At 41.2% G+C, this 15,113-nt stretch overlaps 6 protein-coding genes across 8 annotated transcripts; 4 read left to right on the forward strand and 2 right to left on the reverse strand.

Annotated features, from left to right (window-relative positions):
• Positions 1-1,507: 1,507 nt before the first annotated feature.
• On the reverse strand, positions 1,508-2,093 carry RB195_008996 (uncharacterized protein; the record flags this gene model as incomplete). Of its 2 annotated transcripts, none has more annotated exons than XM_064195784.1 (3): positions 1,508-1,588; positions 1,774-1,830; positions 1,962-2,093. In XM_064195784.1, 3 exons carry the CDS (start codon positions 2,091-2,093, stop codon positions 1,508-1,510), a joined length of 270 nt encoding a protein of 89 aa, XP_064046928.1. The 2 variants fall into 2 exon arrangements, with proteins under 2 accessions (XP_064046928.1, XP_064046929.1); XM_064195783.1 differs by having other exon boundaries at positions 1,962-2,027.
• Positions 2,094-3,044: 951 nt separating this feature from the next.
• On the forward strand, positions 3,045-3,530 carry RB195_008997 (uncharacterized protein; the record flags this gene model as incomplete). Its single annotated transcript, XM_064195785.1, has 1 exon — positions 3,045-3,530. One exon carries the CDS (start codon positions 3,045-3,047, stop codon positions 3,528-3,530), a length of 486 nt encoding a protein of 161 aa, XP_064046930.1.
• A 1,038-nt stretch (positions 3,531-4,568) lies between these two features.
• RB195_008998 (uncharacterized protein) lies at positions 4,569-5,348 on the forward strand (the record flags this gene model as incomplete). The annotated part of the gene is made up of 1 exon (XM_064195786.1): positions 4,569-5,348. The coding sequence occupies one exon, from the start codon at positions 4,569-4,571 to the stop codon at positions 5,346-5,348; it is 780 nt and encodes a 259-aa protein (XP_064046931.1).
• A 56-nt stretch (positions 5,349-5,404) lies between these two features.
• Positions 5,405-6,289, forward strand: RB195_008999 (uncharacterized protein; the record flags this gene model as incomplete). The annotated part of the gene is made up of 1 exon (XM_064195787.1): positions 5,405-6,289. The coding sequence occupies one exon, from the start codon at positions 5,405-5,407 to the stop codon at positions 6,287-6,289; it is 885 nt and encodes a 294-aa protein (XP_064046932.1).
• A 218-nt stretch (positions 6,290-6,507) lies between these two features.
• On the forward strand, positions 6,508-7,395 carry RB195_009000 (uncharacterized protein; the record flags this gene model as incomplete). Its single annotated transcript, XM_064195788.1, has 1 exon — positions 6,508-7,395. The coding sequence occupies one exon, from the start codon at positions 6,508-6,510 to the stop codon at positions 7,393-7,395; it is 888 nt and encodes a 295-aa protein (XP_064046933.1).
• A 19-nt stretch (positions 7,396-7,414) lies between these two features.
• RB195_009001 (uncharacterized protein) lies at positions 7,415-8,970 on the reverse strand (the record flags this gene model as incomplete). 2 transcript variants are annotated; one of them, XM_064195789.1, is made up of 3 exons in its annotated part: positions 7,415-7,420; positions 7,507-7,640; positions 8,820-8,970. In XM_064195789.1, 3 exons carry the CDS (start codon positions 8,968-8,970, stop codon positions 7,415-7,417), a joined length of 291 nt encoding a protein of 96 aa, XP_064046934.1. The 2 variants fall into 2 exon arrangements, with proteins under 2 accessions (XP_064046934.1, XP_064046935.1); XM_064195790.1 differs by lacking the exon at positions 7,415-7,420 and having other exon boundaries at positions 7,453-7,640.
• Between the last annotated feature and the right edge of the window lie 6,143 nt (positions 8,971-15,113).

Consider the following 15,113-nt stretch of genomic DNA (forward strand, 5'->3'; position numbering starts at 1 on the left):
TTTGAGCTTCTATCGATCTGAACGCCTTCTTTTGATAATATGCAATTTTTGTCTCTCTGAACTCCTAACTTTCCTTTCGTTTTTATTTTTTACATTGTTCCCACAAGCTTCCAGATATCTACTGCAACAGTAAAATCCCATCCGAACCCCAATTTAAAAAAAGGCGAGTCAAAAAATTGCCAGTGATTATCATATATGTGATATAATACACATGCATTGTATTTTGTACAGTACATAATGCATTTATAATACATATTACATATTTAGAGCTTACTTGAGATAGCATGAGTGACCTACTCAGGAACTGTATGTGGTGTGCACAGTACAGCAGTTGAATTAACCTTAGTCTGTTCAGGAGATCGTTTTTTCTTACCTCAACTAACCTTAGAAAAACCTCTGATCACATGGGTATCTTCCACGTTAATTAGAAATATGGAATAATTGTATCAATACCTCGTCGACCGCCTCCACAAATTTCTCACATGGATTAAATTAGAGCGAATGTGGTTTGAAGGCGTCACCCCACGAATCTGGGGTGGTGTGGGTTTCAGGTGGGTTATGCCTATACGGAGTCGTAGATTATGGAGAGAAGGGTGATTCCGTCTATTTCGTCCTAATTGCCGTAAAAAACGGCACGGAAGAGCTTCGACTTGCTCTGCGGCTTTGAGCGTTCCGTCGCGCTATTTTCTACAACGAGTTCGATTGGAGCGCGCTAGCCTTGTGTATGCGCCGCATCTTCCGGGCCGTTTTTTTACGGCGATTAGGAAGAAATGGACGGAATCACCCTCCTCTCCATAATCTCGGACCCGTATAGGAACTCTCTACCTCAAATCCGCACCACCCCAGATTCGTGGAGTAATGTTTTAGAGAGTAGAGACGTAGCAAATATTTCTTTGTAACCAAGCAAAAAAAAAAGATTACCTGAAATTTTGGCTTTTCCGACAAATTTATCGTATGGCAAAGGAAGTTTCCTTCACAACGTGGACTTTTTTTAAGCGTTTTATGACTGCAACCACAGCATTCTTAGAATCGTGGACATGCGTAGAAATTCCGAAAAAAAAATTGTCTAATTAAAAAATGGAGTAAGGTAAGAGTTTCTTTAGGTAGAAGACCACTTAACCAAATAACAGTCAAAGTGCAGTAATAAGTATGTATGTAGATATGTGTTTGCATCTAAACATCGTAGAGATCCTTTTTTATACTATTCTTATTCGTGTCCATTGATTGTGCCTCTTTTCAACCATTGTCCTAGTTGTTTTCTTTTGCCCTCACTTTTTTTTCCCTTTTTTCCCTTCCTAGTCTTCCATTTTACTTGAAAAACCTTTCAGAAGTATACCAAGAAGGGATATTATGCAATCTAGTGTTGCCTCCAAGGTGAACTCCTCTGTATGCCTCTCATTAAATATGCGTAAATTTTTTATTCTTCTTTTGTTTTCTTGCTACATAAGAAATGAACGTGGCAGGCACTTCATGTGCAGTTATCGCTTCAAATTTTCGAGAATAGCAACTAGTGAAGGCAATCTCGTTCCTCCCCGGGGAATGCTCCGGCCAACTGAATCGTTCCGGCATCGTAGATCTTCTTCGGTGTCTGGAATGGAAACTACTCATAAATTCTCAATGGATGATAACTGGAGGAAGCATCTCTGAACGAAAAAAAAAGTAGGCGAATGTAGGGACGTTTGTTTACGGTAGGAATATATATACGTAGTCAAACAGTCCGGCCTATTTTAAATTTAAAGGCTCATACAGTAACGGATCCTTATGTAAGCTCACCTTTCCATTTGTGATGTAACTGTCAGGCAATTTGATGGTGAATTTTCGTTGGCATGGCTGAAATTTTCCAATTATAAATCTAAAGATAGAGCCAAAACAAAGAGTTTCTAGTTTTTTTTTTCATTTTGTTTTCGATGTATCATCCAGTCCTTAATTGGCTTATCTTAATCTCTTCTTAATTTACATACGCGTTGTACACTTAAGAAAATATTGATGATTTTCATGAGATGTGTCTTCTCTGCGATTTTCATCATGTAGCGTCCTGCACTGCTGATGATTACTCCAGAAAAACGTATGCGATCAATGAACGAGGTGATCATGTAAGAATAACATAAATAACTTTGGTTATTGTAATTGAGCGATCTCTACCACAATGACTACCGTGCCAAACAGATGGCATCCTGAACTGATATGACAAGCTAATGCAGAAATTCTATTTGAGGGAAAATAGAAAATACCAAAATGGTGTCATTTTACATTAAAAGAATATGAATTTGATGCACTGAACAACACAAAAATATTAGGGAGCATTGTGTGTAAATTTATTGCTTTTATACTAATATTTTTAATTATATATTGGGATCGCGAACACAAGTCTTATTTGTACCTGACCGTAGTGCACCTGCCTTTACTAAACGTAATCAGGCATTTGTACGCAGTTGGAGCTATATAACCTGCACTGCTTATTTGTACCTGACCGTAGTGCACCTGCCTTTACTAAACGTAATCAGGCATTTGTACGCAGTTGGAGCTATATAACCTGCACTGTTATATGGCATACTTGCATTGAAAAAGGTGCTATCGACAAGACATGAAATCTTTGGTAACAAACATCCGTCTCGTAGCGTTCAACTGTCGGTCACAGTCAAGTGAACAACAACAAGCCGCTCTTCCCGGACTTCTGTGAAATCTGCATGCACCTCTTGCTCCATTGCAGGAAACAAGCATCAAGGATCGCCCCTTCATTAGTAGCGACAACTATACCATCTATTGCGACGATGGTAATGATAGGAAAGTGGGAGGCTGTGGAATAGCCTTGAGAAACGATTACAACAACTCGGTGGAGGAGTTAGGATCAACTTCGTCAGGATACGCCTTTGTGCGATTGCTGAATCGTTGAAAAGTCAAAATTCTGGTTCGTAAGCACTCACGCACCTCCAGAAACCGCTGAGGACGACAACAAGGGGGCGTTTTATAAAGGACTCAATGCGTTGATATTCAATATACCAAGGCAGCAGGCGATAATTGTCAGAATTGATGCGAATGCAAAGATGGAACTTACACAACAATCCGATGTGCTTGGAAAACGGTTCTGTCCCACGGAACAAGTATCGGACAACTGTAGTCGTCTAATAGATCTTTGCAACCAGACGAACCCCATCATTGCATCTACGCTTAGGAGGAATCAACGGCGCCATCAGCTTACGTGGCAGAAGTCAACCCCGTTAACGCCAGAAGAGCAGCGCAAGTGCAAGATGTCGGCTCTTAAGTTTCAGTTTGATCACGATCTGACAACGAACATCCCTTTGTCAAACATTCGAGAATATAGAGGTCTGCTGAAACGTCGCATTCGATTCCGACCACCGGCCAGTTCTCCTCAGCTTGGTGATGGACTTCCAGGACTCGAACTTCCAGGAAGGAAGTCTTGGAGTTCAATATCAACCAAAGCTCGACTTGAGAGACGACTCGACTCGTACCTGAAAGACGGCGAATGCAGAAAAAAGTTCTCACAACAAGTGTCGATCAATATTGGATAACGGACCAAGACCAAAGTGGATGATGCCGAGTTTTCACTAAATGCATTCCACACGCGGAAAACAACTTTCTGCTCATCTTTGCCGTCGATCACATCATGCGAAGAACAGTTAAGCAGTGCTTCACCGATTTTATATTAGCACCGTCTGCAACTGAATTTCTGCCCTGATAAATGCAAGCAGATGTGGTTATTCTCGAGACCTTCAGCGGGAATCAGTAGAGAAGGATATCCTATTGAACTCACTTAACCCAACTCAGCATTCAGCTCATGGATCATGTGCTTGAAGTCGATCCTCGTCGCCAGCGAAGTCAGGCTGCTACTCTACCTATCCGGATAGACGGTGCCGTCGACGAAGATGGAAAAGCCTCACCGCATGGACAGAAAGTTATTTAGACTGTTAGGCTTCTTTTGGGCAATGGTTTGCTATAACGGAAAACTCGAAAGTAGCTATAGTGTACCGGCTGATGAGACGTGGAAAACATCAGCATCTTGCCCGGTCTTCTGAAATGATCATAAAGAACAGTCTTGCCTTCTTTGGTCACATTACGAGGAGATCGTGCGATTGTCTTATGCAAGTTGTGCTGAAGATGCTGTCAGACCCAAACTGGAAATGTCCTCCTGGTCGTAAAAGAAAAGTCTGAGGGGAGGTAGTAAATTAAGATCTGAGGACATTTGACGCTGACAGGCAGTTCAGTAGAGTCTCCCGATCATGAAATAGCGACGGATGGATGGACTCTATGCGAGCTCTAGCTCTATGCGATCAAACAAAATGGGCTTGGGCATCTCTAAGGACGACACACTGGTGAAGATTCGAATAGCCTCGTTATGCGGTAAGATTCGCCCCTGATTAGGTAAATACAAGCCTTATTTACATTTTTTAGGTTCCGCTACCTTAAGGAAGGACATTTTATCCCTCATAGAAGTCTGAGGACTAACAGAGCATTTAAAAAAAAACTCATATTGATGTTCTACATGAACATTATATATGATATTTACTTCTCAGGAGTCATGTAGGCTACCAAAACGGAAAAGGACTAGGATGGCGATCTGTACTTATAACGCACGTACGCTTGCATCGGAAGCGGCCATCGAAGATCTGATGATGCAAGCCAAGAAGATCAAGTACGACGTCATCGGACTGACCGAGACGAGACGACGTCACCCTCTCAACGCCGTATATGAAACTGGAGAAGAACTGTTCTTAGGAACATGCGACAGTAGAGGTGTTGGTGGAGTTGGCGTCCCCGTCAACACGAGTATGGCAAAGAACATCGACTCTTTTGAACAACTTACGACCCGAATCGGACGTCTGCGGATGAGAAGATGTGGCCCAATACCAGCTTTGACTATCTTCGTCGTTTACGCTCCAACATCAAGCTACGAAGAAAAAGAAGTCGAAGCTTTCTATATGGACCTGGAGAAGTTCTACCAAGAAGATCATGCCTTCTACAAGGTCATAGTTGGCGATTTCAACGCTAAGGTTGGCCCAAGAAGAACGCCGGAGGAACTTCACATCGGGACCCACGGCCTACAATGGAATGACCAGGGAGAGAGGCTCTCCGAGTTCATGATGACGACTAAGAGCATCCATGGGAACTCGCAATTTCAGAAGCCCTCTTCTTTACGCTGGACGTGGGAGTCACCCGGTGGAGGGTACCGTAATGAAATAGACCACATCATCGTCAATAAAAGGTTCTGCCTGACGGACGTCGGTGTTGTACCAAAGTTCTATACGGGATCGGACCATCGCCTCCTCCGAGGAAAATTTTCCTTCACAAGAGAGAGCCGCCAAGTTCAGAGAGAGAGAGAAATCCCATAACTACCATCAACTGGGATCTCTTCGCTACGCTAGTCGGCTTTTGGGAAGATTCTGCAATGGACAACATCGACGAGGAATATGACCGGCTTGTCGAACACCTTCACGACTGCGCGAAGAAGGCTGAGAGTTTTAAAACCACCAAGAGGCGTCTGTCTCTTGAAACTCTTGAGCTGATACGCCAGCGTGGAGCAGCACGAGCCGCAGGGAACCAAGAACTCACGACCGAGCTCGCAAAGCTTTGCCGAGAGGCGATAAAGGAAGACCTTAAAGAGAGAAGAGCAGAAGTGCTGGCTGAAGCTGCAGAGGCGGGGAAAAGCATCCGCTATGCCCGTCGAGACTTCGCCAGTCGCAAGACGAGGATGACTGCTCTCCGGAACCCAAAGGGAACAGCCATTGCATCGAGAAGGGGGATGGAGAAAATCATCTACGACTTCTACTCTGATCTCTTCGACAGCCATGTCCACTTGCCTCCTCACCATCTGAGGGAAGATGGACAAGTCATTCCAGAGGTTCTCCCGTCCGAAATACGACATGCTATCATGTCGGTAAGAAATCGTACGGCACCCGGTCCCGACAGAATAAGACCAGAACACCTGAAGAGCCTTCCGCCAGTACTCATCAACACCCTGGCGAGGCTCTTTACACGTTATCTGTCGGAATGCAAGGTTCCTAAACAGTGGAAGACCAGCAAGACCGTGTTGTTGTATAAAAAGGGAGATCCACATGACATTGGCAACTATCGCCCAATCTGCCTACTGTCCGTCATCTACAAGCTCTTTACAAGAGTAATCCTTAATAGGATTGAAAAAGTCTTGGATGAAGGACAGCCATGCGAGCAAGCAGGGTTTCGAAAAGGATTCAGCACGATTGACCACATTCACACTGTTTCGAAACTCATCAAGAGTACAAGGTGCTGCTCTGTCTCACCTCCATCGACTTAAAGAAGGCCTTCGACTCGGTTGAGACGGAAGCGGTCGTGGAAGCCTTGGACAACCAAGGCGTCCCTACTCAATATATAAAGGTACTTCGAGAGTTGTACAGTAACTTCACGACCGGAATTTCGCCATTCTACAAGAACATCGTCATTGACGTGAAGAGGGGGGTCCGACAGGGTGATACAATTTCACCCAAAATATTCACAGCCACCCTCGAGAACGCAATGCGAAAGTTGGAATGGGACGACATGGGAGTGAAGGTTGATGGTCGGCAGCTACACCATTTGCGCTTTGCTGATGACATCGTACTGGTAACACCTAGCATCAGCCAAGCGGAACGAATGCTGACCGAATTCGACGAAACATGTGGATGCATCGGTCTTCAGCTGAATCTACAAAAGACGATGTTCATGCGGAACGGATGGGTCTCGGATGCCCCATTCACGCTCAACGGAACGAACATATCCGAATGCACCAGCTACGTTTATCTGGGTCGGGAACTGAACATGATGAACGACCTGACCCCCGAGCTGGGCAGGAGGAGACGAGCGGCTTGGGGAGCGTACAAGAGCATCGAGGATGTAGTGAAGAAGACCAGGAACACCCGGCTCCGTGCTCACCTCTTCAACACCACCGTACTTCCTGCTTTGACCTATGCTTCGGAAACCTGGGCATTTCGCAAGCAGGAAGAAAACGCGGTGAGCGTCATTGAACGCGCAATTGAGAGAGTGATGCTAGGAGTATCCCGTTTCACGCAAGTGAGGGACGGGATTCGAAGTTCTCTCCTACGTCAGCGATCGAAGATTAGAGACGCTGCCGCGTTTGCCAAGGAAAGTAAAATAAGTTGGGCCGGACACGTGATGCGCTTTAATGACAACCGTTGGACCAGAGCCGTGAGCGACTGGGTTCCCCGCGATATTAAGCGCACTACAGGAAGACCGCCGACCCGATGGTCAGATTTCTTCACGAAGTCCTTGAAAGAAAAATATGATGCTCTTCGTGTCCCACGCGAAAGGAGGAACCACTGGGCTACTCTGGCACGCGATCGGGACAAATGGAAGAATTACTGGCGCCCGCTCGACCAGTTCGAAGATCAACGGGAGTCAAGGTGATCAAGGTGATCAAGGTGATTTACTTCTCAACAAACAAAATTGGAAAATTCAAGAATATCACGAAAGTATTGGAGTGGTTTGAAATCGAAAAGAGAATCGTACGAGTCGTACCTTTAGATCATTGCAGTCATGATAGATGTTCAATTTCGGGTCAATAGGTGTGAATTCCTCGGTGTAACCACGCAATTCGAATTCACCATTTGAGTTCGTCTTTCCGGACGCCATGAGATCGTCAGCGTCAACTCCTTGAATAAAGTTCTTGAATCCTATTAACATTGGAAGAATTAAAAAATTCTGTGCGGTACTCTACAGTTTTAGTTAAATATGATTCTACTACAGATGGAACTATTCATCGTCTCTTCATCCTTCTGTATCTGTTCTTCAAATTAAATTTGTTTTGTCTATAGATCTCGTGTCAGACCGATTGGCAACGATTTCGAGATCAAGATTATTGTTCCTGGAGTTGAAAGATGTCACTTTATTCAAATCTAGAAAATCTTCAGAGTCGTGGACTTATAGCTGTGAACCAAATCAAATTGTTCGCAATATTATATAGATTACGAATATGTAACTATCATTTCACTTTTCAAAAAATATGTTCACGTCAAAAATCACATATCCTTGGGACGCAGTTATCTCCGACTCAGCCTTGTTAATGTGCACCTCCAGATGATTTTTTCAGGAAATGTTTCCTTGTTAGATGTTGAAAGTTCTGATTGCATTCAATCGGTAGAGCTTGCGCTCAGGAATCTACCGATGTATGGATCTCCTAATAACGGTCAAACTGAAGCGAGTTGTGAAGAAAAGATGAAAAGACGCGGATTCGCTTCTTTTTCGTCTTCTGTCGAAGAATTAGCGATCCTACTGTATCGTGGTCATCAACCTCTAAACATTGTTGGGCACGCCTAGTCAACTAAGCCCTGATCTTGCCGTTTCCTTCTGATTTTTAGAAATGTTTTCCACTGAATCTTTTTCATTAGTAGTTGTGCATCCACGAAAATCGTTCCTGCTATAAATTAGCGCTGGTGAACAGCCGTCTCTACGATCAGTTCCGAATAAATCAGCTGACTGGATTGATCTATCTTAAGATTACATGGATTTTTTTCCTTAAGTCGTTTTCTATTTCTTTTAAAAATAAACAACCACAAATAACCAATATCTTCTCTCATCGTCGACTTTACCCGGGAATTTCTGCCGAAGCAATGTCCATTTTGTGCTAGTCTCTAATTCTTCCATTTATAGTTTTTTTTATCATTTATTGAATCCCACGAAGTTCTCTTGAATTAAACTGCAAATAAATAGGACCAAATAATTATGTTGGTATAGGTTAAAATCGAATGCAAAAGCATCAAAACAACTCAGCAAATTGGATTTGGTCCGGGAAACACTGAACATTGCTGAAAATCGATTTTTGTTCATCTAACCTCTGTCATCATCGTACAGCTTTACAGTAACCCCAGCGGCTGGTTTTCCGTCACAGATCAATCGACCTTTAACGCCAGATGATTGAGTACGGCCAATTCCCAACGACGTCACTGAGCAGATAACAGCACAGAGCACAAATAATTTTAACATGACCTGAAAAAAAAATTAAATGTACGATTTTTTTCAGCAAAAAAAAATCGATGTTACTCTCATGAGGATAAGAGGGATTGATTCGAAGGACACAACAACACTTATTAAGGTACAAAAAGAAGGAGATTTGAAATGAACATTCTGTTACGGTAGGTTGTATTAAGTGGCCGGGAAGAAAAAAAAAACGCCTTCAAAAGTTCTTTTTTTCTTTCCCTAGGATGATTCGTTGTAATGAAAAGGAAAAGTTGATGGTGACTGTGGTATCTCCATAGAAAAAGTACACAAACGATAATGATCATTTCTGGGATAAAATCGAAAGCAAACACTTTTGAGCACATTAAAGTGAGGGGAAAAAAACTACTGTGGGGTTTTGTAAGAGTGGGGGGGGTTTGGGGGGGGGGGGGGGTTTTTTTTTTGGGTTTTTTTGTGGTCTTTTGGTCTTTTAAAGGCATCACCCCACTAATCAGGGGTGGTACGGATTTTACGGCGTAGTAGATTATGGAGAGGGGGTGATTCTGTCCATTTCTTCCTAATTGCCGTAAAAAAACGGCCCGGTAGATGCGGCGCGAGCACAAGGCTGGTGCGCTCCAATCGAACTCCTTGTAGGAAGTAGCGCCGCTGGAACGCTGGAAGCCGCATCTTCTGGGCCGTTTTTTGCGGCAATTAGGAAGAAACGGACGGAATCACTCTTTTCTCCATAATCTACGATCCCGCAGGCGAATACTCCACCTGAAATGCGTACCACCTCAGATTCGTGGGGTGATACCTTTAGCCCCTATTACATACAGTAAGTAGAGGTTTAAATCGGAGCCGGATTACACAAAATCGATTGAGGTAGTTCTAAAGAGTGAGGTGAGTTATGGATGAGTCAGATGAGGAATGGCGCTATTATCTACAAAATTACGCACGTAAAAAAAGTATTGCGACAATGTGGGCTAACTGGTTGAATACGCTCAATGGTCTAACCACGGAATTCTTGCTCAAAGATGCTATTTAAAATTAGTTAGAAAAAAACTTCCCTTAGTTTTTTCCTTACTTGATCACTAACACTTAAAAAGTTAAAGGCAGCCTATCACGGAATTGATAGAGTACGGATAAAGAACCCGTAGTGTCCTGGTTGTAGATTATGGGACCCAACGTGGCTCCGCTCAATTTTCCCAATGGCCGTAGGAAACGGCGCAGCATTTTTTTCCTACGAGGTAAGTTGGAACGCACCATCCCTGCTTATGCACGCGTCGTTTCCACGAGCGAGTTGTCGGGGATTAATGATGTTCATCGCCACCATCTTCGAGTAAATCCAATGAATAGGCTGCTGAGGGGACAGGAGCACGTACAAGCGGACGTGTTCTTAGGTATCTCGTAGGAACTAAAGCGGTTCCCACGGCGGTTTTTTCAGGACAATTAGGGGATGTCGAGAGGGGGGGGGGCGCAATGAGTTCCGTAAAAAAACCGTAAAAAAGTATAAAACCCGAACACTGCAGGTTCCTTGCAAGTTTCCGTAGCACGTCAATTTCGTGATACGCTGTCTTTGAAGAATTCGAAAAAAGTGCCAATGACTTCGCTGTATTCGATTCGTCTTGCGGACAAAAATTACAGGAAAACTGAGTTCCATCATCTCAGTCATAAAGCACAGCACAAAATAGACTGATTTAAGAAAAAAACCAAGGAAGAATGCATAAGCAGTTAATCAAAGAATGCATGAGTGGTTTTATTTTTTCCATTGAAGAGTACATAAGTAGTTTTGTTTCTTCTCAAAAAAATAATTCCATACAATGATAAAAAAAATGGAACAAATTCATGAGATGAGCATATAAAAATAAAAAAATAATAGCAATTTAGGATTCATAGGTTTATAGAGATGAGACTCTGATTGCAAGCAAATGTTGTGAATTGTGGAAGAATCGCGGGGGGAAGTGAAAACGATGGTCGATATGTTACAACATCAGTAGCTCGAAGATAAATATTTATTTCACGCTGGATGTGAAAACAGCAGCACCACATCTGTTCGGAGACGGCGCCTCACTATAATATCAGCGCTTAACGAAGGCAAGGTCAACTGTGCGAAATAGGGTGTTTGAAAGATATTCTCCGGGATTTTTGTCATTTATTTGACGTTATCCCAGCTTAGATAGAGTTTTTAAGAAAGATGACTGCATTTGATCTGTTTAAAAATCTAGAATATCCATTTAAACGGTTACAGGTGGACTACTAGAACATAAGTCAGTGCTTTATCCAAAACTGTTGCTCTTAAAATAAAATGTAATCATCGCATTTTCTTTGAAAGGGGGAATTGATTTCGTTCGATTGATTGGAATGTTGGTTTAAAAAGGGTCAGGAGGTAATTGTTGCACTTTTTTTCTTTGAAGAGAAATTTGATTTTAATGGACTTATCAAATCGGAAGAATTTACAGTATTAACAGCGAAATCAATCGAAAGGAAAGCAATAAAAGAAAAATATCTAATTGGTGGGGCGGGTGTAGTGTAGCGACTAGAGGTTCCGCTTCCTGCACGATCGAGGATAAAAACACTGACTTGACACATCGGCTAGCCACCGCAAGTCATTGTGTGGGCCAGTTACACGTTCGTAAACCTGCAAACGATTCTGAATTGAAGTGAACGTGGGGGTGCGTCCCAAGCGGATTATTTAACGCCAGAGACTTTATCTTTTATCTAATTGGTAAGCAACAATAAGGTCACAGAAGGTCATTAGACCCGAAAATTTCGCGGAGAGACCAACTGTAACAAACGTAAAATGGGTGCGCATCACTGAGTCATAAAAAGACCAAAATGTTCTAATGACATAGAAGCGATCAAGGTCATTTTTAATCTTTATTTCTCAATACTGAGAGAGAGCTTTTTTGGATATTTCCCAAACTGCAAAGACAATTTGGGAAATATCCAAAAAACACTATATTAACACTATGACACTATGACTCTATTTAACCATTTTCTTCTGTAATAATACGTTCTTTCAATCAGAATATCAAAAGCAAAAGAACATCGCTGAGTACTATTTCCATGGCAGAGGTATGCATTGCGGATCTCGCCCTGATCAGATATGGAACATAGTTATTCTGTTAACTTAATACATTATATTAGATATATAGAATAAAAATATTAAAAGGACAAAGGGTAAAGTCACTAATCAATCCAGTTGGAATACGCCATCGTGGTTTTACTGCAATTCCTAATCGTTGAGGTTTTGGAGCTCGTGTTGACCTATAATAAAAATATTAATGCAAAAAAATCCTTGTGTAACTAACTGTACTCACAAGTTTACGGTAGAGATGATTAAAAAGTTGATTTGAGGAATATTTGTAAACAGTTGTGTATTTTGAGAGATTGTTGACCCTGTGTTTCCCCCTCATAACATTGCTGAGCAATTAAAAAAATAAATGAATATTAATAATAAATTAAATGAATAAATAATAAATAACAGAATAATAATAAGAGATTGTGTTCCGGTCCTCGTCCTAATCAACGATAATAATGATCCTGTTATCTTTCGATACTAATTTATTTACTTCTCTACATATAAACTCTTTCCCAATAATTTTTATTTTCCATTAGTTCATTGGTCCTTTTTTCAGTTTTTTATTCTATTCCTATTTCTTTCCACTCTTTTTTCTATTATTCTATTTTTCTACTTTTTTATTGACCTATCTCTAAGTTTCTATCAAAAAATTATTGTTAATGATTACCGGTGAGAGAGGAAATATCGGTGTGAAGTATTAGTAATATTATAAATAACGAGGGAATAATATTATAAATAATGAGTGTAAATTAAGGAAATAAACAGAAAATTAATAATAACAAATTTATAATAAATAGGAAAAATTAATTATAGTAAAATGAAAATAATAAAAATTAAAAGAAAAATTAATAATAATAAATTAATAATGAATAGGAAAAAATAAAAATAGGAAATTATATAATGATGATATCTGGAGGCTGCTCAGATAATATTATAGTTTAGGCGCGATCCGAATCATGGACCTTTAAGACGTGGCGGAAATCTCTTATCACTGCGCTGCGTTCATCTATCAGTACCCGTAGGTACTGTACACAAATGATACAAACTACGTTACAGTGCCAAAATATAGATACGGTATTGTAGTGGGTTACGATATCTTCACACCATCACACAAACATAGCAGAAATGAAGCATGTGAACGAACTAACGCGACGAAGCGATTATATGCGATTGGTCGGAGAAGAGTGAATGAACTGAGAAGTGGGTGAACATAGTACCTTGCGCCAACGAGTCACGACTATACACGATCGTAACGAAAAAACAATATGCACTGTGTTCGAGTTCACATCATCATTTCCCGGTCACGGTTCCACTTCGCCGATCGAGAATCGTAGACTGTAACGATGTCGAGTATAACGGCGGTAGGAAGAACTGAGCACTGCTGCGTTGTGTGCTTCCTATTGTTTGAGATTCTATCGGAAGTGTCGGATTTCCTCCACGCAAATTCCCGCGGGTCTCTAAACAAATAATACAAAACAATGGTGTAAACAAACTGACAGCATGAACAACTTCAAATATAAAATTATGCGGAAGAAAGTCAGGATGAGCTGCTTTCAGGAAGAGGAGTTTTATATTTGTTTTTGTTCTAAGAAATACCATCGCATCACGCCGTGTTTTTATGGGTAAATATATCTCTCTGTGTTTTAAACTCAATTTCAAATCCGTGAATCCCCTATATTTATTTGATACCATTTAAAAGGAGTGGGTGTAGCGGTTAGAGGTTCCGCTTCCTGCACGCTCGATCGGAGGTTCGAATCCACCCTAGTGCTCACCAAGCCTTTCATCTCTCCAGGGTCCAGGGATAAATTGGTAACTAACGTGTCTGGGAGGATAAAAACACTGACTTGACTCATCGGCCAGCCCCTGCAAGTCATTGTAGAGGCCAGTTGTTCCTTCGTAAACTTCAAACAATTCTGAATTGAAGTGAACGTGGGGGCGCATCCCAAGCGGATTGATTAATGCCAGAAACTTTATCCTTTACCATTTAAAAAAAATGATTCCACTAAAATTATTGAGCTCACTCAAAGGTCTTTTCTTTAGGCTTTTCTTTCTTTTTCTTTTTCCTTTCTTTCTTTTCCCTTCTTTCTTTCTTTAACTTTTTTTTACTCTATAAAAGCTGCTGTCTATTTTAAAATGATACACCAATTTTAAGAATGTACATATAGGCTAGTATAAGTCACGACATTAAGCAATACTAACTAATACTACTGAATACTACTATGTACTCACTGTGCATTATAAAACAACTCAAAATCCTTTGAAAAAGTAGAAATTTCTACCCATGCTTTCTTTCCTGTCCTTTCACGTAATTTCGACCATGTCTTTGACATAGAAAGCGAACGAAATGTATGCATATCCGTTAGGCATAGTTCGCCTGAGACTTGAAAATTTTATGTTTTCTTCTAACATTCAATTCCAATCCAGATTTTCAAATATCTCTCGTGTAATTAGTTCCCATAACATAAGATTTCACATAGGATAGTGGAACGATAACAGGTTCTGCAACTTCTGGACATCTCAGTGGTTCGAAACTGTCCTAAGCGAACCGATCAACTCTCCGTGGCCGAAAAGTTGGTTCCAGAATCGGTTGTAAGGATAAGTATGCAAGTCAGCAACGAACATTGTGCATAATGAAGACTTTATTGGTAACGAGGCCGGAAGGGCCTCGAGCGAAGTTGCGTCATCCTTTTATATCGAAAAAATTGTTTAAAAATAGCCCAAATCAAACCCTAAATACATAATTTCCATAGAATAGGCAACGTTTCTATAATACAATTTATGGGACAACAGAATAAAAATTAACCGGCGATGCTATCGCATCCTTGATAACCTCTTCGAGTCACTTATTGGCCCACGCAGGTCTCACGCCACGTTCATAAACCTCAAATGATTCTGATCTGAATAAGATCGCGTGGTAACTGTGTCTCAAAGGGATTTCTCCCCTACATTCATTGCATTTTTTTTAACATAAAAATGACGTAAACTCCCAAATTCTTCACCTCTTCGCGCCTCGAGGCAAAAGGTTTTATCAATAAATGTGAATAACATTCAGCTTTTTCTACATAGAACGTTAATGAGATTTTGTGGATCTTCCCTACTTTTCTTAATG

The sequence above is a fragment of the Necator americanus genome, chromosome III (assembly GCF_031761385.1).
Source record: "Necator americanus strain Aroian chromosome III, whole genome shotgun sequence".
Classification (NCBI taxonomy): Eukaryota; Metazoa; Nematoda; class Chromadorea; order Rhabditida; family Ancylostomatidae; genus Necator; species Necator americanus.